This window comes from Phascolarctos cinereus, unplaced genomic scaffold (genome assembly GCF_003287225.1).
Source record: "Phascolarctos cinereus isolate Bilbo 61053 unplaced genomic scaffold, phaCin_HiC Scaffold_9;HRSCAF=440, whole genome shotgun sequence".
NCBI classification, from domain to species: domain Eukaryota; kingdom Metazoa; phylum Chordata; class Mammalia; order Diprotodontia; family Phascolarctidae; genus Phascolarctos; species Phascolarctos cinereus.
In genome coordinates this window covers 1,978,965-2,000,521 of record NW_027556402.1, presented here as the reverse complement: position 1 = coordinate 2,000,521, position 21,557 = coordinate 1,978,965, and the positions used below count along the sequence as shown (strand labels likewise).

Genomic DNA, 21,557 nt, shown 5'->3' with positions numbered 1-21,557 from the left:
CCTGGCTAGTTTGAGTTCTTTACTGCACTGAATGTAATGCATGCCAGTCTTTGCTGATTATCTGCCCTGGTGCCTTGGGCTTACTTCCCTTTGGGGATGTGCAAAGGCACCAGGTCTAAAAAGAGGAAGAGGAGGGCACAGGTCCCCACGAGCCTCCCTGAGAGTGAATGGCTGGCAGGGCCCTGGATCTGCTTTAGTGGAGGAAATGAAATCTCATCCTCTTCAAAAGTCAGAGGAACCAAAACCATTTTTAAAGTATCCTCCTTGAGTGATGTGTGTGCATATATATATATATATATATATACACACACACATATATATGTATATATATATACATATATATGTGTATATATACATATATATGTATATATACATATATATGTATATGTATATACACATATATGTGTATATATACATATATATGTGTATGTATACATATATATGTGTATGTATACATATATATGTATATATACATATATATGTGTATGTATACATATATGTATATATATACATATATATGTATATATATATACATACACACACACACACACATATACACCTGTATAGATATATGTACTCACATATCTCTCTCTCTCTGTATCTGTGTTTTTAAAAATGTGAAACCACTGAGAGTAACTAGCAATCTGCAATTGCCTTTCATGAGGCTGTGGCAGGAACAGCAAGCATCTGTCATCTGTACCACTGACTGCCGGGTGAGGCATTGGCCAGGGTGCTGAGCCCTGCGGACTTAGCTCCATCTGCAGCCTGAGGCTTTGCACACATTGCTGCCATGCCTGGAGTCCTTTTCCTCTTTGCTCCTCCTAGCAGAATCCCAAGAAGTCCCATCAACACTCTCTCTCCCCTTCCCAGTCATCAAGAGGGTTGGAATTCATCCCGCATTGGGGAAAGGAAACTCTGTCAGGAGGGAGACAGCTGGATCCCCAGCATCTAGATCCTGCCTGGGCTCCAGCAGACCCTCAAAAACAATTTCTGAATCGCACGGGGGCAGTTCCTTGGGCTCTGGGGCAATGGTCTTTAAAGCAGGGCTGTAGCCTGGCCCTGTGGGGTTAGGGGTAGGAAGATGGGCCATATCCCATGCCAACACGAAGCTCCTCTCCAACACCAGGGAGAACTCCATCACCTGGGACAACCCTATCCTCTCCAGTTCTCCTGCAGGTTTCCAAACCCTTCTCCTGGTTGGAGACCACTGCTCCAGGCACTGTGATTAGGCAAACTTGGCCTCCTCTCTAACCCAGAGGCACAGCAGGAGTCAGGACCTAGAGCCTCAGAAATGGCCCTGGAGGCACAAAATTGATGCTTTCCTTGGGCATCTCAGCCCTTCTAGGCTCTGGCAGTTCTTCTCGAGTTACTGGAGCTGAGAACCTCACCTTCTAGCGATGACTCTCACTGAGCTTGGCCAACATGGAACCTGTAACCAAGTTCCTCAGTCTGGCCCAGCCTGGGGGAAGCCAAGGGAGAGGAAGCCTTTGGCAGAGGAAGCTCCCTAAATGTAAAATAAATTCATCTTCACATTTTCCCCTGCAGAAAGTCACATGCTTCCATCAATCCTGCTGCCACCCAAAATGCCTTAATGGTCCATCGACACTTCTGGTGACAGCTACAGCCCCTCCCCATGCTGGATAATGAGGCTGACCCCTGGTACCAATGGATGTGCCTGCTGCAGCCTTGGCAGGGAGCAGGAGAAGGATGCTCTCGGGCTCAGACATGACCAAGGCCCAGCACAGAAGGATGGAGGTGCCCTTACCAACAGTGCCCGCTTGTCCTCATCTCCTTTGGCTTCTCTCCTTTCATTTTTCTTCCTGAATATTTCTTGAAGCTAAAAATGACAAAAATTGGACGTTACACTTCCTCAGGCCTCACTCTTTGTTAAGCATCTTCCCCTACTTGCTCTGATTGCACAGACATTCACTCTCCTTCTAACAACCCTGGGAAGGGGCAGCACCAGTTGTTACCCCCCATTTTATGGAGGAACAACTGAAATTTGGGATGAATAATAATGGCATCCTGCCTTAGTGGAGTACTTTGAATCGGACCAGCATTTCCCAGAATAATCCTTGAGTCACGTAGTACAAGGACTGTTACCCCCATTTTAGAGATGATAGTAGTTCAATGCATCAGTAGAATAAAAAGTGTTTTAGATTTGGGTTCAGAGGACCTGTGCATCCTTCCTCTGGGCCTCAGTTTCCTCATCTTCACAACAAAGGGGGAGGCCTTCCCAAGCCCTCAATTCAATGAAGCTTTGGTCTCATGACTTGCTCAGGGTGACGTGGCTCATGAATGCGGACGTCAGAGCTCTGTATAATATACTACACTGCCCAAGGTCCCAGCAGAGGTGCCACAAGAAGCCAAGCCTCGTGAATTCACCAAGCCCAGGTCAAGCCAAACTAAGCTTAAATCATTTATCGACAAGGTCACTGGGCTCATAAGCCAAGGGCGTGCTCACAGATGGAGGTAAAACAACCGATAAAGTCCCTAACTTCTCAGTGTTCCGGTAACTGCTCGGTGCCATTAATAATGATAATAACAGCGGTTAGCGTCGGTACAGGGCCGACTAGGTGCCAGGCACTACACTAAGCACTTTATAAAGATCCTCACAACAACCCTGGGAGGGAGGGGCTGTTATGATGCCCATTTTACAGATGAGGAGACTGAGGCAAGCAGAGGTTAAGTGACTTGCCCAAGGTCCCCCTCATGATGCCAGGCCCAGCGCTCTGTGCACTGTGGCACCCCCCAGCCACCCATTAACCTCCAGGAAGGTATCTATTCCTCTTCTCCTTTACCTCAAGGTCTCTCCACGAGGGTCACTGAAACAGTAATGACTGTACTTCTCTATTGTTTAAAAAACCTTATAACTTACCACTTTATAAACTATGATTAACCTCGTTGACACTGACATAATGTGAAATGTGCAAAAACTGTGTCATTAGCTCTGAAGGAAGGCCTCCTAAAAGAGCCTAGCTACTGGTGATGAGCCCAGGGCCTTCCTGGACCTCTCCTAGGGCTGCTAATGGAAGCAGAGGGGCTTGCAGGGAAGCCTCGGGCTTTGTCTGCCTTCCCCTGTTAGATACATTTCATAGGATAGACCCCAGGCCCAACAGCAGCCACCATTAGAGCAGGCTGCATCTTGGAGCTCCTCAGAAGCCTCTCTGGGTGATCGTGGACAAGGACGGCACTGCTGTCCCAACTCCAGGACCTGCCTGAGGGCTTCCACATCATGCCTGTCCTCTAGGATGCTTTTTGTGTCTCTGGAGGAAGGGCCATGCTTTCAGGCTCATGCAGAATCTTCAAACCTCTCAGTTTTGGTAGGTTTTTTGTTACTTGACGGTGCCCACAAGGAGCTCTCCTAAGACATGACTATGTTGCAAAATCCACCATATGAGCCAGAAGCCATAGGCCAGTAAAACGAGCTCTGGTGGTGTGTTAGGCATTTTGGTGTGTAATTAGTTCCCCCGCCTCCCCGCTTTTTGGTGAGGCAATCGGTTAAGTGATTTGCCCAGGGTCACAGAGCTAGTGTCAAGTGTCTGAGGTCGGATGCATAATTAGTTTTTTAAGTCTATCAGTGCACTAATTAGGACACAAGTGTAAGATTTATCAGCCTAGGATTTTAGGTCACTAGACAGAAGATATCATTGAGGAATAACAGTTAGGACCTAGTGCAAGACAAAGGAGAAAGCATCTCCTAAGACTGCAATGCTGAGCCATCTGGAGGAGTGTGAAGCCCTCTGCAAGTAGCACAGAGCTCAGGTTTGGGGACCAGGGGAGTGATGACAAAGAACTCGGCTTGGGACAGCCTGCTTTGAATTGTAATTGGACAAAGATTTGCCCTTCCAGCAGGTTCAGAGAAAGTGGAGTTCATTCAAGATGGGGGCTTCTATCAGCCTGGGAGACATGTGCATAGAGGTACATACAAATGGTAACTCAAGTCGGAGGAGTGGCCGAGTTGGGCAGCTTTCATAAATCAGCGGAGAGTGAAGGGGGTGGTGGCAGTGGCGGGGAAGACAAGTGCCAGTGAAGGTGACCAAGAAAAAGCCACTCGAGAGAATCCCACAAACTGAGGTCAGGACAGGAAGCCAGGAGGAAGGGCTGTCAAGAACAAACACTAAGGGTTACCAGGATGACCTCCCTTCTCTGGGCCTCAGTTTCCTCTTCTGTAAAATGAGGGGGTTGCATTAAGGCCCTTTCCAGATCTAAATCTCCTGGTTTAGTATATGCACATACTCTGACTCCTGTGACTGAGAGACATCAGGAGTGAGCCAGCAGGCCCCAAGGACACAACAGAATATAGCCTTAAAGAACAGCCCAGCTTGGGACAGAAGGGAACATGAGAGACAAAAACAGCATGCACAGTCAGAGGGGAGGGCAGCCACTTTGCAAACATGCATCACGCATGAGGCAAAACTGCTAAAAGCAATCGGCTTTACTGAGAGGCTATGGCAGCGAACCAAAGACAGCCTCTTCATGCACACAGGGTGAACCAGAAATGGCATTTCAACTTTCTCAGCCATAGTCTGTACATAGAGATAGCAACGTTATCTCTAAGGCTTAAAGAATTATTACGTGCGTGCTTGCACGTGAAGGTATGGCCATGCATGTGTGCAGGGATGAAACACACACAGATGGAGAGTGTTCAAGCACATTGTAAACATTAGCAAACATGAAAAATCAGGGCAATCATTTCATACTTTGTACACATTTGAGACCTTTCCAATGATAGCCCATATTTCCATCCATTTCCTTCCTGTTCTATTGTACTGGATAGCATTCAAACATGAAATGAAATAATGGACTACTTTAACAACGATCAAAGGCAATACTAGTTTACATACCACCAAAAACTCCTTTTTATCCACCATCTCATTGCCATCAGTATCAAACATATTGAAAGCTATTTTAAAACCTGCATGAGGCTCTGCCAAAAGAGTAGAAAAGGGATCCATGAGATCAGCACAATGTATCGTAAGCCAGAAAATGCATGTCAGTTACGAGCAATCACTCATTGTCCACGGACACAGACTTGCAACCACCAGTTAGCTCTCACAGTCACTGCACCCCATGAATTTTATGCATCTGTTTCTCTGAGGGATGGGTTCCCAGACCCCCTCCTCCCAATGCCAGAAGACCTAGGATGAATCACAACGTGTTAATGAGGTGTGAAATGGAGACTTGGAGATACTGGCAGCCTGTGGAGAGACTCCTGTGGAGGGAAAGAATGGAATTCCTCTCTTCTTGCTACTCCACTGACAGCCTTGAAGGGAAGCTATTAGACCAGACCAGGAAGAAACACGGTACCTAGCAGAGAAGCGAGAGCAGGCCTAGGTACTGAGACACAGTCTCCTGAGAGAAAAAGCAGCTTCTAGGCGCGTGAACTCTGCCAACTGAGAGGGGTGCTATGGAGAGGAGCAGGCACAGCAGTCGAGGGGAGCTGCACGGGGACTCTAGGGAGAGGGAAAGGCCTTCCGTGTACTTCAAGACCAGGAGCTGGGAGTGCCTTCAGCACACACGTGTGCTACATATTTGCACCACTGCCATTTAGGTCTATGGTTGTCTATGTTTGTTGGAAAGCATACCCAGAGTTTGAGGAGGGAATGTTTTCTCATTACTATTCTTGCCATGTCATCTGAGGAAATACCTTTGCTAAAAATTAATTATAGTATATTGGCCGATTGTTAATCAGAAGCACACTGGTGGGGACTCATAAGCTACAACAGCAGGAGTAGCCATTTACAGGGTTACTTAGAACCTAAAGTGTTAGCCGCCTTTCTGGTCCTCAACCTACAAGTATGAGTGTGAGCTGGGAAAGTAACTCAGGAGGGATGTTACCTTTCTGTTTAGCATACTGGCAAATGTTTTCCCAAGGGAAAAGTAACTGAGAACTACAGGAAAACAAGATGGTGAAATCAGGAGTCTTACAGATCATTTTCCCCAATTGCCATTTTATAGGTCTAGGTGCACACACTTATATGCACTCACATACATACTATTAACAGTGATACCTCTCCTAATGAATGGGATGCAATACAGTGACAGAGTTCTTTGTCAGAAATTGTATAACTACAGGGTAAAATAGTATAGAAGAATTGGACATCAGGTAATGGTGATTATAGCTTAAAATCACTAAAGACTAAAATGATGTTAAATTTGGGGAATACCATAAATATATGTCATAGCTATTTTAAATGCATAGATAGGAATACTATATCTATGGCATTACCCAGATGAATCTGCCTGTCTGACTGCTTAGGAGATATAATGTCATGTACAGGAAATAGTGAGTGGCCCAGCCAGACTAGAGCTCATTCTACCCAAAATGAAACAGATATGACCAGATATAAATATATAAAGAGTTTGAAATGCCAGATGTATTTGTATTTTATCTTAGAGGCAGAGGGGAGCCGATGAAACTTCTTGAACTGGGGATGATGTGGTCACACCTACACTTTAGGAATTTCAAAAGTTAAGCCTGGAGAAGAAAAGTATAATGGGAGAAAAGTGTAAGGGGAGGGGATTTGCTACCCCTCCCCCTCAGGTTACATAGTCATAGAAAACAAATAACAGAGGCAACAGGTATTAAAATGTTAATAAGTAGGGGGGGAGTGTGAACATCTTTCTCTAAGAGAATCAGAAGGAGCACCATAATTGGCTAGGCTGAGCATGGGCTATGCCCTGGAAGCTTTGAATAGTTAAGCTCTACAGAGATCAGTAGTTGCGGCAGGTGCAGGCCAGGAGCTGTGTATGGAGAAGCTAGAAGGATTTGGGTCTATACTGGCCACACTTAAATGCTCTAACCCCACACACCTTTTAGCATAGGAACATTTCAATGCTGCTCTGTTTCTATCACATTCCACCCATGGAGGAAGAGGGAGAAGAAGGCATTTCTCTCTCCTTCCCTCATCTGCTATGGTATATGATATATATGGTATAGTCATCCAGAAGAAGATATCTTGTTTGAAAAGTTGGGGCATAAATCTGAGGCCCGATTGAGGGGGCAGAGACACAGACTTCAGACAGACAGGTCTAAACTCCAGGAATCTAGCTGCCTATCCTTGTTAAAACAGATGTAAAAGAAAAAGCCAGCGAAAGGGAAAAGAAGGCACTAGTGGTAACATGGTCACCAGAAGAATCTTCAATGATTTTATTATAAAAATGTCCTATGAAAGAAGGACAGCCTTCAAGACCATTTGTTAGGCTCCCGATTATTTGTAAAAAGCTAATGCAATGTTGAGCCAAATAGGTGTGGAAGGAACAGCTGAGGTCAGATGTGGCAGTTAATTGTTAAGGCTGGGATTCTTTTAATGCACCCCAGCCTCAGGGAAGATGGACACACTGATGGTGTGCCCAGGCAGCCACCTCACCAAGTGCCGGAAGGTTCAGAAGTCCCAGCAGCTAGGAGTCCTAAGCCAAAAAGAGCCTAGGCAAGAGTCCTTCAAGTTTCTCTGAATGACCAGCCAAGAAGCTGAAAGAGGCTGGATGATTAGTCTTAGCCTTTAAAAAAGAAAGCCTGAGGTCATCCTTCAAAGAAGTCAGCCTGAATGCCTTCTAAGACAACTGTATTTACAAAGGGGACCTCATCCCTTTGTCATTACGTGTTGTGAACCCCTTGAGCCTGGCAATGGGAAAGGTCCCAGGCCCCCTTCCCCACCCTCCACTGTCTAAATCTGCACTGGCAACTCTTACAACTCCCAGGACCTTGTTTAAGAGCAGGCCCATTAAGACAAGCTCACTAAACTTCATGAGGGTTCAAGACAGAAAGAAAGACTGTCCTGTTGTTGCAGGCATGTGTGTGCTGTCTCCTAGGTCCAGCGCTAAATCTGGTAAGGAAGATTTGCAAATACAATGGGAAAGAAAGTCAGTGTCTTTTATTTAGCAGTGGAGAGAATAAAAGTAACACAGAACAACAGACGGTAGCTGGAGGAGCCCAGTGTTAATATGCATTAAAGACTCACATTTCTAGAGCACCACAAGGTTCAGGAAGCATGGAAGGTTACTGCTACACAATCCACATGGGTACAACAATGCCCCCCGACTGCCTCATGGGACAGTCTGTGCCCAGTCATAGTGTTCTTTCTTGTTTGGCCACCATGGCTACATGACTGGTCCAAAAATGACCTTAGGCAAGGTGCTGGAAGGGGCCTCAGCTAGTCAAGTCCTTTCATTTTACAGAGGAAGAAATAAAGGCTAAATCACTCGTCCCAGGACCCCAGGTTGTAAGCAGCAGAGTTGGGATTTGAACACAGCCCCTTTGGGGCCATTCCACCGTGCTGGTGCTCATAGCTCCTGCTGCTTGTAGCTTGATTACTTACCCCCCCACCTGGCATCTATCTGGTCTTCCTTACCTGGGTGGATGTGGTTCTCCTAGGTTGGGCTACTCCAACTGTAGGCATTCTATTCCCCTGATTCCTCTGTGTGCCCTAAAGCAAATTCTACTCGCACCTCTCTCCAGGGGCTCCCCTTGATGTGGTCCTGGGCTGATGCCAGGCTATTTGGCAAGGCTCAGTTTTAGGGGGCTCAGAGGGCCTAACAGATCACAATAACTTGTTAAGTTGCAGCAGGTCTGTGATCTGCACAGAGAGAGGCAAGACCCATTCCTCAAAATCATTAAAACCTTTGAAGGCTCTGCACCCCCCTCCCTTAGCACCCTTCCCTCTCATTCTCTTAATGGTACCCCCATTGTACTTCCACTGCCATGGCCACTGTCCATCCTAGAATGATGGTAGGTGAGCCGGTTTTACATTAACTCACTATTCTTCCAACCTCTTATCCACTAAGGCTTCTCATGCTCTCATACCATCAATGTTTAAAACAAAGCCAAGCATAGTACTCTGGCACCTCCATGTCAGGCCACTCACAACAAATGGCATCTGTCAGATCCCATCCAAGAGGCAATAACTGGCATAGATGCTGCAGGGCAAGGCAGTCTCGCCCTCCTGAGAGCCTCCTCGTGCCTTCCCTGCCCAGCCTTTCCACTTTATCCTGTTTCTACACAGCTCCCTGATCATTGTCTCCTTCATTAGGTCTGAGGGCAGGGACTGCCTTTCAACTTCCTTGGTATCCTTAGCACTAAGTACAGTGCTGAGTACACAGTGGCACTTAATAAATGCTTGCTAGTTCTAGAATGCATATTTCTGAGTTTCCACAAAGTGGGTGTCATTGTTGTAGATTCAAAGACAAAGAGGACACAAGAGGGTTCCCACACCCTAGAAGACATGTATACAAATACCTGTGATGCTGTATGTGAACTTGTGGGCTCCTCCCATGGCTTCCTCCAAGGATGACCCTTAGTGGTCTGGACCCTGTGCTTTGAGATCTGAATTCTACCACAACACAAGGCAGATGCCCAATGCTGTTTGGAATCTTACATCTACACTGTCCTACCCCCCCCCCCGTCCCCCCAGAATCCGGCTGTCATTGACATGAAATTTTCACACTAGCAAAATAATAGATTGTAATGAATATACTTACTTGTTAGAATACATAAAAGAAACAGGTACTCTGTGTAAGAAATCACACCTAGGAAGAGAAACAATCATCAGCTCTGATTCATAGAAGATAAACACATTTACTCTATCTTTTATGTACCAACATACAAAGAGAGATGACAATTCTGTAGCAGGTATAAAATCTTAGGTTAGATTAGAAGATGCTACTTCATGAAACTTAACCACAGCCACAAGGATTCTAATCTCTTATTTTCATAGACTCTTAGGTAAAGCTATAACAAATTCTTCTTAATGCTTATTAACACAAATGGAAAGGCATATTATGGGTACTGCTCATACTATTAACCATTATTCATTTACTAACTTATTAATGCTCTCCCAAAGATCAGAAAAAGGGAAGAATTATCCCATTTCCCTTAGCCTCTTGTTAAAATCGCTTTTGTGAATGGCCATCAATGTATAATTATTAAAACAAAATCAGCAGAGATGATGGAGAACCCAATTTTCTGAGACACTGCTTAGCTGTGCTCAGCCACTCAGTAAGGCAGGAGTGGACTACTGACATGCTAGGCATGTTGCTCAGGAATGTGATTTCTGTTGGGCTTCAGAAAAAGGATAGGTTTCAGCCTGCAGCCATCCCTCTCCAGGTCTCCTTCATGCGTCCAAGCCATGGTTTGGTATTCCTTGGGAAGGAGAAATGGCTCTTAAGTACAGTCTTCTAAAAAAGTGTGTGTGTGTGTGGGTTCAAGTAGAAATGTTTGCCACATCTGAGCAAGGGCCCCTGCACTTTCTGTGCCCTAGTAAAGAGAAGCTTTCCAAGCAGTTTAGAAGCATCAGCCTATGGCCAGGTTCTTGCTTCAGGGCTGCTCCAGACAAAACCGGGACAGGCGGCTGGATGGGAGAGTTAAGATTGAGAAACCAGAACCTGAAGGGAGCCTTTCTCTCTCTTACCTGGGCTCAGATATTTGACAAAGGGGTGTCAAGCCTCATGACATCATCCATCAGTCTTCAGAGCTACCCTTTTTGTGGAGAACTAAAGCAATGCTGAGGAACAATGAGCTTGGGAAGGTAGCTCCCCCAAAGGCCTTGAAGGCCTTCTCTTCTCTCATTTGGATGAAAACATTGTGACCTCATGGCAGGTAGTTCTGCTTGGCTGATCTGGGAGAAGGGTTCTGGGATAGCCACTGTGCACTGAGAAGGCCACAAGGATCATTCAGAGAAGAAGAAAGGCAAAAATGGACTGCAATGTGGGAAAGAAAGAAGAAAATGGGTAGGTGGTTGGCCAAGCTTGGGGCACGAGAGCTCGATCCCCTTTGCCTGGGGGCTATTTAGAACAGAGGCTCAAGAACTGGTCCATATCATGTCATCTGTTTGTTGCCTAAAGAGCCCCCAATAATGATGAAAGAAAATCTAGGGGCACTTATTGAGCCCAAGAGGGCAGGCACTTGTGCAAACTCAGCCAGGTTCATATACAAGGAGGGTGCAGAGGAAGCATAAGATACATACGTTCGGGACCCTGGAGGGCAGTCCCAATTTTACTCTAAGAAAAAAAAGGTTTGCCATGAGATATTCAGGGACAGATAGAAAGGAAAAAACACCAACTACTCAAGAATACCCTGGAGTACCAGATGCCTTCCAAGCTTCCAAGGCTGGAGAAAATGGAGACAGTCTGTCGCAAGTAGAACGATCCTTTATCACTCTATGAGTTAGGAAGACAGAGTATTGTTACGTTCATTTCCTGGACAAGGAATGTGGAGCACATGTGGTGCAGAGCCCTGTGGAAGAGCTCGTGTAGGAGAAATTCTGACAAGGTTTGCTTTGAGAGCCTAAATACTCCACCTCCGTCACAAGAACACATGTGGATCACAAAGAGCTGAACACACCTGAATAGAGACCCTATGGGAATGGGCTCTACTTAAAACATTTCCTCTAAAAAGTCATTTCCCATGGCAAGATCTGTCTGAGCTGGGGCAGAGGCGATCAGCAGAGCCAGGAGTCAGGATACAAAATGTATGTGGCAAGGTCAGTGAGAGGAGGCCAACGTGGGCGGGAGGCTGATGCAGGCCTGGAGTTCGAGGCTAGGGCAGGCAGAGGCCTGACCCTCTCTGTAGGACAGGGACTGGGGTCCAGCTTAACAGCATTTCCTTGTTGCAAGGGAAAATGGCGACAGAGAGCTGAAAGACGGGTGTAAACCCAAAGCCCTCAATAAAAAGGATTAAATTAAAGAGGATAGCAAGCCGCAAATTGTTGTGTTCTGCTGGAAGGACAACAAAGGGGATGGAGTCTGGAGAGAATGACTTTATCATGGCACATTTCCACGTTCCTGGAGAAAACTTCCATTCTGCATTGTGAAACCGCACGGAAGGAAGGACACAGGTTTTGGGCAAGTTGCACAAGTGATTCATTATCAGATGATGTTTTCTGTGGAGAAAACTTGGTCTTGATGTTTCTGGCCCCTTGAAGAATAAAGCTGAGCTGCTTTTAGAGAAATATTCCTAAAGTCTGTCAATGTAAAACAGTGTGATAGAAAAGCCAAAGTAGTAAAGTAATAAGGATCATCAATTATCAGTTAATTTACCTTTTTCCTTAAGATTTCGAAAAAGTTTCGATGATCCTTTCCAAGCTGGTGGTGTTTCTTTAAGCATTTCATTTAATTCCTACAAAATATTTTAATTATTGAGCATGAGGCAAAAAAAAAAATCCAATTCACCAAATAGGACAACTGGTTATTTAAATAACTATGTACAAATGTTCTGACTTACAAAGATGGAATTTAAACACACACACACACACACACACACACACACATACACACACACACACACACACACACACACGTCTTTTCTTAGAAAGTCTTTCCCAATTTTTTTTTTTATTATTCTCTTCTGGCCACTAACAAGGGAGTGAAGCAAGAGTCTCATCTACATCCACAAACTGAAACGTTGTGACACTAAGTAAGTCAATACAGAGACACTCCTCTTTGATGGTTACTGAATTCTGAGAAATCACAATTTAGAAGAAACGGCACCTATGGGACAGTTAGTTTCATGGTGACAATTTTACAAATGGGTGATTGGCCAGACAATGCTACCATATCGTTTCTTTTTTTATTAATATTAAAAAATTTAAATTAATGTAATTTAAAATTAATCTGTTCTCTACTTCTCCAGCAAATTTAAAAAAATAAACAAACCCCAAATAAAGCTCTCAATACATATCTATGCAGTTCAGCAAAACAAATTCCCACATTAGCCAAGTCCAAAGATATCTGTCTCTTTCTGCATGTGAAGTTCTCTCCCCTCTCCCTTTATCAGGAGGCGAGTATTTCCTCTGCGTTCTCTCGGACGTGGGGTTTACCATTGCATTGATCAGAGTTCTTTGTCTTTCTAAGTGTCTTTTCTCTGCAGTGTTGCCATTGTATAAATTGTTCTCCTAGTCCAGATCACTTTGCTCTTCATCTTTTCTTATCTCAGCACGACTACATGCTGCCACAATTTGTTTAGCCATTCCCCAATAGGACACGCCTTTAGTTTCCAGTTTTCGGCTACCCAGTGAAGAACTGCTGTAAATATGTTCGTACCTATGGATCCCTTTCTTTTTTTTTTTTGATTTCTTTGGTAGTGGTATCAGTGGGTGATAGGGTATGTGTGGAGTTTGGTAACTCTCTGGGCATGCCTCCATTATGCTTTCTAAAATGGCTGGGCTAGTTTATAGTAGGGCTGCCTTCAAGCACCAGTGTATGTGTTTCTCCCCAGATCCTTCAACATTCGTCATTTTCCTCTTTTGTCATCTGGTGTGAGATAAAACCTTAAAGCTGATTTAATTTGCATTTCTCTAATTATTAGTGATTTGGAGAATTTTTTGTATGATTGTTGATAGCTTGGGTTTCTTCCTTTGGAAACTGCCTGTTTACATACATTGACTATTTATCAATAGGGGAATGGCTCTTATTCTTATGAATCTGAATCAGTTTCACACACACACACACACACACACATACATATACATGTATATGCGTGTGCATATAACTATATTTTGGATGTGAGATCTTTATCAGAGAAACTTGTAGCAAAGATTTTTGCCTTCTAATTTTAGATTTGTTTCTAACATTAAATCAAAATTGTCCATTGTATCATGTGAGATCCTATCTATAAATCCAAAAGGCAGTTCCTTCCTTGTTTCTGTAATTTGCTTATGATATGACTTTCCGTATGTAGGGCACATAGCCTTTTGGAGCTCATCTGGTGCATGGCTTGAAGTGTTGATGTATCCCTAATTTCTGGAAGAATGATGGACAGTTTTTCCAGTAGTTTTTCCCAGCCTTTCCCCTATAACTGAGGTGTTTGGGGACACTTATCAAATGCTCTGCTACTGTGCATGCTGTGTACCTCATCTGTTTTACTGATTGACCAAATAGTTTGAGTGGGTACTCTTGGCACACCACATGGCTTCACAGGGTCACAGAGGATTTACTCATAATATATTAATGATGCCACTGTCAATTACTGCTGCCCTGGTCAGTGTTTTGCTGGCTGTGCAGACCTCCCTCTGGTTCCTCTGTGATCAAATATGTTGGTGGTATGTCCTCTACATGGCGAAGACCATGGCAGCAGCATCACTGCCAGCAGCCACTAGCCATAGAGCACTTGCCTCTCAGGATTCCACACAGTTATGTAACCTCCAAAGAGATATTAGTTATCTGGGAAGCACAGCTAGATGACTGGGTGCTTTGGAATCCAACTGTGACTTCAGAGACTTCAGGGTTTGCCTGATTCCTGAGGTTTAAGGGTCTTAAGGGGGGGGTGAGTTATATTCTGCTTCTCAGTGTCTATTTAGTTGAAGGTAGGGGAGGGCTTTACCCCTTTCCTGAAGGTGGGGTGGGGTCCTGGACTTACTTGGAATGCAGAACTGAAAAAGACCCTGTGTGTGGGTCTAGTTACCTGCTGATCTCACTTAACCTGAGGTCCCAGGGGGCCAAAAGTCCCTTGGAAGCTTCTCTGAAAAGCTTCCTTACTTCTAGTGCAGGGAATTCCTGACTTGCCAACAATGTTTGATTAAAGGTTTATGTTGCTGTGACAGTTTTTTGCCACTCAAAAGACTGTGAGGTACCAGGGCTCACTAGAAAGGGGCTTGCATTTCTTCAGGGCACAGCAGGTGTGTGTGGTTAATGGCCAGAACCCACAGCTGCATTATGATTGTAACTCTGTCTCTGTCTCTCTCTGTCTCTCTGTCTCTCTCTGTTCCCTCCTTTCCTCCTCTCTCTCACTTTGCATGCCTGCCCCCTTCCAAGTTTGGCATGAGCTTTTTAAAGGGAATGCATGTAACTTAGTTGCATCTTTCCCTGAGCTCCTCACTCAGGACAAAGGAATGGATCCTTTGACAACTTAAATTAAACCAAATCCAGATTTGTGAATGTGTGTCAGGAGAAATTGAGGAGGGCCTTCAGTACACTGGGAGCCCAGAGACAGGACAGACAGTATAGATGGGCTTTGATCTGATTCACTGGAGGGAATCCAAGTGATCACAGACACACTGGAGTACTGAATGGACACATGTATGGGAGGCTTGGCTATCCTTTAGGGGAAAGTTTTGTCCCTGGATGCCTTGTGCTGAATGTCATGCCAGGGTTCAAACAACTCCACACAACTGAGACTGTTTTTCAACCTGTGGCTAAAGTCAAGAGAATATTCAGCCCTGTCTGCGGGGAGAAGCAGGTACGGTGTAACAAGCATTGATCTCATTCGAATGGATTGGGTAAAAAATGCATGCTTTTTTCTTCTTCCTCTTTCCACCTCCTCCTTCTCCAGGACCACCACCAAACTCTGACACCTGCAGGCTGAAGAGAGGTTCTAGAACTCTGGAGGAGGGAGGAGGGGAGGTTGGGCTGTGTGGAAGTCCCCAGTCCATTTCAGGGACCAGTATTTTCAGAGTATTTACACATCTCTGATCAAGAGGACTATTTTTGCTCATTCTGAAACCCACCCACCCACCCACCACCACGAGCAGGCCAAGTCTGAGTGACACTTCTCACCTGTTTGGAAAGTGATCTCCACTGGTTAACACCTAAAATGAACCAAAAAATGAGGACATGAATGCCAAGGACTTAGAAGGTGATGCTCATTCAAACTGTGTGGCAATAACAGCCAGCATGAGCTTTGATAACATGCTTTCTTTTGCTTTTACAATCCACTCATAACTCATTGACCAAGGAACAACACTTTTTTTTTAATCACAAGTTTAGGGGTTGCTTTTAAAAAAATCTATACTGTCTCTATTGTAAAGACTCCCCAGTGCATGTCAATATAAGAGGAATCACATTTTAGACAATTGTATTCTTCCTTAGTTTTATCTCAGCCTCAGCTCTGGCACCCATGCACACCACAGGGAAGTAAAGAAACGCCAGAACAGGCCAAGGCTTCTTAGAGTTAAGATCCTCTCGGGGCTTTCGGTCCAAGCTAATAGCTAGCATGCATACAGTGCCTTCTGTGTGCCAGGCACTGGACTAAGCACTTTATAGACATCTTATTTGGTCTGCACAACAGCCCTGTGAAGTAAGTGCTATTATTATTCCATTTTACAGGTAAGGAAACTGAGGCAGAGGTCAAATAACTTGCCTAGAATCATACAGCTAATACATGTCTGAGGTGGGAGTTGAATTCAGGTTCAGCACTGCCCACTGCATCCTGGGCCATCGCCAGTTGTCTTGACCTTTGTCTTGTCACTGGACTTGATGACTGTGTGAGGCTGAGGACTTTGGCAACTCTGCCTCACTTAGATTCGATTCAGCTCGTGATGTTCTAGGTCCTCGTTGAGAACAGCAGCAGCAGCCTCGTCTGTATTACAGATCCAGGCGTACACGCCAGCGGGTTCTTCCAGCTTAGCAGGGCCTGTGGGAGCTCAGTGCCGAGGCCCTGCAGAGGAGGAGCCTCGCTCACTGCCATACTAGGACTGGCCTGGACGTAGGTTCATCCCAAGGGGCTACTTATGGCGGAATGCCAGCCGTCTTAGTCCCTCTGATGAGTGGATGTGGGAAACATACAACACAGGCAACATGGCACACCAGATTGAGAGGGAGGCAATGCCTTTTGTGTTCACAAAGATCCTTCCAAAGCTGCACAATACAGACTTCACCTACTCCGACGGGATGCAAGGAACAGCAAAGGGAGTCTTGGTGTCCTGGACCTGATGGCAACATTAGCCTGTCTTCTTGATGCTGAGGACCTCTGCAAAGCCAGCAGGGTAGATGACATCAGCTCAGGCTTTGGCATCCTTCTGAGTGAACCACTGCATGCAAGCGCATCTTCTGTACTTCATCCTGCCACTGGTTGCTGGCCTTCATTCTCAGAGGACCCAAATGACATCATTATGCCCAAGTCAAGGTACAGAGTGTCTGGCTATGGCTGATCAGACCAGTACGAGCTTGGAGGCTCTACCAGAGGTCAGGCACAAATACTGTAGTGGAGATGGCTCTAAATTTTCACATTACATGATTCTGTGGAGCTGCTGCAATTCTGCTTTGCTCACAGAGCACAGTACCTTCACTGAGGAGGGCACATCATACTGGCCGTCCTGTGCCAGTGTCTCCCGTGTCACACAATCAATTCCAAAGCATCCTCGTGTCGCATCTTCTGACCGTGTAAAGCACTTGCCTTGTTCTCTGTAAAAGTCTTTTAGGCAAATGTACATTTCGCACAGTTTTTGTATTTTGTGTGTGTGTTTTGACTACAGGGTGGGATCCCTACCTAGTGTGGTGAGCAGGCCAGGGTTGGGTGAAGGAGACAATTTTGGGGGCACCTTTTCTAGCCCTTTCCTCCCACCAGGAGGTAAGCAGTGCAGTCCTTAAAAAGGCTGCTCAGACAGCGAGGGGGCTGCTGAATCCCACTGCTGCTTCAGTACAGTGAGAAGATGACTCTCTGGCCTGGGCCACCTGTGTGCAGGGTTGTGTCTACAGCTCCTGGTGTGTCTGTGGCTGCTGTTTCATCACTTGCCTCTTTGAGGTCGGTAAAAATCGGAAAATGGTATGGCTGATGTCTTTGGATTTGCACATAAGTTGGATTGAAGTGAGGTGGAGTTGGGTGAAGCTGTTGGCCTCACTCACTTTTCCAGAATCATTGGAGTCCAATGACAAGACAAAGTCAAGATGACTGGGGATGGCCAGGGATGTGGTGGATGACCTCGGTGTCTTCAATGCCTAACCAAGTTCTAAGCACTCCATAGCTCCTGTTTCAGCTGCCGCTGGAACAAATTGTTCTCATCCGCCCATTCCACTAGGGGAAATCTTCATGTGCTTGGAGTACACCCCGCCCCCCCCAACTCTCTGAAGGATGTTTTGAGCCCTGGGTTACCCTCAATCTGATTTAGCCCATCTGATGAAAAAGTGTCCTGGGTGTGGCTGCTGAGCCTGCCACATCTTCTTGAAGCCACAGGTAAGAGCTGGCTGAATGAGGTGGACACCCACAGTGGAAAGAGCCCTCCCACCAGTGGTGTTGGTCCTCCCTGAATGTACCCTCCACCCTTCATCTCTGGTCAGAGAATATTGGAATGGCTTTCTAAGGAAGAGGATTGATGTTGATAAGGCTCCCACAGGGCATGGGGTTTGGGGGCAGGAGTGGGTGAGGCTTTGTGGCTAGTTTTAGAACAAAGATTCCTCTTGTACTGAGGCTCTGGTTCTTGGGGTTAGGCTCCACGCTCCACATGCTTCTCCCAACCATATGCCATGACTGAGAAAAAGCTGAACATCCAGAGTTGGCTACTCCTGCACCTGACGCCCTTTCCATGCTAATATGTAGTCTTTACATCAGCTCATCACTAGCCAAAACTGCTTTCTTAATCTTGTATTACGGAAGAGAAGGTCATTTTCCATTACACTACAATGGCCATAAAATATTAAGTATTCTATATAGTTGTTCAGTTGTTTACAGTTGCGTCTGCTTCTTCATGACCCCATTTGGGGTTTTCTTGGCAAAGACACTGGAGTGATTTGCTGTTAAGATACTGGAGTGGTTTGCCATTTCCTTCTCATTTTACAGATAAGGAAACTGAGGAAACAGGGTGAAGTGACTTGCCTAGGGCCACATAGCTAGTAAGGTGTCTGAGGCTAGATTTGAACTCAGGTAGTTGAGTCTTCCTGACCCCAGGCCTGGCACTCTATCCACCATACCACTTAGCTGCCCAAGTATTCTATATAGACACGGCTATATCTGTATACTTCATATACTTCATGTTTATATACATATGTATAACCTATATTATATATATATATATATATATATATATATATATATACTTCACAATCTAAAAGATATATATTCTTTGCTGCTTAACTGTTCACTCTAGATGTAAAAGAAACACACACAATCAACATTAATGTATATGGACAAAAAAAGGAATATTTCTGTAACGTTGTAAATGTTTATATGTCAGAAAGGTCAAGTATTTGTAGATTTTTGTGTTAAAATGAATGACAGCTTCTTTTTTACATTGCTACATAGCTGCAAACTTCTTCCTTGCTCTAAGTGGCTTGGGGAGCCTCTGCAAACACACTGTGCTGATGGAAACATCACGTTCATGAATGACTTTCCTAACCACTGGGCAAAAAAGTGCGGTAAGCCCACTTTAATGAAGCCACTCTCTCCTAAATGAGCAGTACTTTATAATCCTGCTGATTTTGTAAGGAAAGTTGAAATGAAATTATTAAAACGATGGCATTTCTAGTAGGCTCTAATGCGATGCTCAGTGGCTATTTATCCAACATGGAAGTGAGTACTCTCCAGTTCTGTAGGATTGACAAGATCTGCAGGATAAATTATTCACAGAAGACATCAGTTCTGCCAAACAGGTCACCATGCCCAATACGATGAACTTTTTCTGTTAAGAATAAAGAGCCATTATGAACGCTCTTCAAAGCAAGGTCTCATTTCCTCATGACTTTGGAAATTCTTCTGATGTGCCTTTCTTACCATAATTTCAGAATGCAGCACCATGGGCTTTCCTTCTTTCCCATTCAGTGTCATGTAAGCCTAAAATGATAATGCAATAACAAGCATTTGCTATTTAAAGAGGAATTCACTCTGTATTTAATAAAGGTAGAAAAGGAAAGTTTCCTAAGAACTTTTCTAAGAAAGGTATAAATGGGCAATAGGAATATACCTCCAGTTTCAATATTCAGTGCCTAGGGTCCCGTTAGACACATTTCCATCACATTAAGTTGTATTTTTCAGTGATTTTCATCATAAAAATGGTCCCTAAATTTAGAGAAAATACAAAATGACCATTTGAAACCCAAATATTTGAAAGACAATTGTATGTGTATGATCCACAAAACTGAAAATAAAAGCATTCTTTACTCAACTTGAAAATGCCACCGCCCCTCCCTTTCGGTCTCCTCTCTTCTCAGGCTTTTACATGTTCCTTTTATGTTGGCTTAGGTTTTTGGATTGATCTTAATTCTCTGTTGAACGGCAAGGGGAAGGGCTGTTGGGGCGGGGGGGAGCCCCTTCTCCTCTTGAACGGAGAGATCAGAAACTGGGAAGTGTGTAATTGTCAGGAAGTTTTGGCTTGTGTCAGCTGCTTTTCTCCTCTTAGCACCTTCTCAGAGGAGCTCTGTTATTTAGGACTTTCCCTCCCTCCCAGCCCAGCTTGACCCCTTTCCAAATCCTACTTGTCACTTTCAGGTCTGGTCTCTGGGGCAGAGCAGAACAAGCTAACCCCTCTCCCATCTGACAGCTGGTCAAACACTTGAAGATATCTGTCATATCCTCACTAAATTTTCCTTGCTCCAGGCTACACTCCGCCATTTCCTCCAACTAACCTCATGCAGCATGAGCTCCTGGGCCCCTGCCCATCTTGGCCGTTCTCCTCTGGTGTGTCCAGTTTGCTAATACTGCCAGAAGGGCCATGGGAGTGGAACAGAGCGGTCATCCATGATGGGTGGAACAAGGCAGGACAGATACCTCCCAAACCAGAACATTCGGCACTGATTAGCAGAGCTGAAGATCTGGTGAGCTGTTTTGGCTACTACAGCAAATTATTCACTCCTGATGATTTTTTTTTATGGTACAAATTTTAAATAGATTTTATTCTCCATGACAAGAATTGCATTTCCATTTGTTTACAGTACTGATAAAGTGCAATGTTGTCCACTTCTTCTCCTTCTGCATACATTCAAGTAGTTAGAATGCCCAGATTTACATGGTAGCTTAAATGTTACTTTGAAACCTCTATTGCCTTGGCTACAAATTTGAGTCCTTCAATTTTTGGAAAGCTGTGTGGAATGCTCTTTCTTCTGGTGTGCTTTGTCGACCTCTTCAATGGTGGGTCCAGAAGAAGCACCTCCAGATGGGGCTGTTCCACCCCGTAGGAATCCACCAGGCATGCCTCTTGGCATGCCCCCTGCACTCTGGTACAGCTTAGTAATGATGGGTTTGCAGACCTTCTCCAATTCTTTTTGCTGATGCTCAGATTCTTCATTCTCAGCAGCCTGGTTCTTATCCAGCCAGCTGAATATTTCATTACATTTGTCAAGGATCTTCTGTTTGTCTTCATCACCAATTCTGCCTTGCAGTTAGTTTTTCATCCTCAGTGTAGCCTTTGTGTTGAAAACATGATTCAAGAGAATTCTTGGAAGACACCTTGTCTCTCTGCTTCTCATCGTCATCCTTGTATTTCCCCTGGACCATACACTCAATGTCTTCTTTGCTCAGATGACCTTTGTCATCAGTGATGACAGTCTTGTTCTCCTTGCCTGTGTTCTTCTCCACAGCAGAAACAATGAGGACGCCATTCGCATCAATGTCAAGTGTTACTTCAATCCGAGGACCACCCCTTGGTGCTGGGGCGATTCTGGTGAGCTCAAACTTGCCATGCAGGTTGTTGTCCTTTGTCCTTGCTCTCTCGCCTTCACAAACCTGAATCAGCACCTCAGGACAGTTGTCTGAATAGATGGCAAAGGTCTGTGTCTGCTTGAGAGGGATAGTGGGATTACATTGGATTAGAACTATCATAACTCCACCAGCAGTTTCAGTTTTGAGGGAAAGAAGAGGGACACCCAAAAGCAGTAAATCCTGTGCATTCTCAGATTTATCTTCAGACAAAATGGCA

The 21,557-nt window shown here is 44.9% G+C and overlaps 1 protein-coding gene across 2 annotated transcripts in view; it reads right to left on the bottom strand.

The window, feature by feature from the left end:
- MICU3 (mitochondrial calcium uptake 3) overlaps positions 1–21,557 on the bottom strand; it is an 85,341-nt gene that overhangs the window by 37,519 nt on the left and 26,265 nt on the right. For both annotated transcript variants that reach the window (XM_020976739.2, XM_078148577.1), the window contains exons 3-7: positions 15,490–15,521; positions 12,037–12,115; positions 9,481–9,528; positions 4,848–4,930; positions 1,766–1,837 (exon numbers count right to left, since the gene is read on the bottom strand). In XM_020976739.2, coding sequence (XP_020832398.1) covers positions 1,766–1,837; positions 4,848–4,930; positions 9,481–9,528; positions 12,037–12,115; positions 15,490–15,521 — 314 coding nt within the window. The remainder of the gene's footprint in view (positions 1–1,765; positions 1,838–4,847; positions 4,931–9,480; positions 9,529–12,036; positions 12,116–15,489; positions 15,522–21,557) is intronic.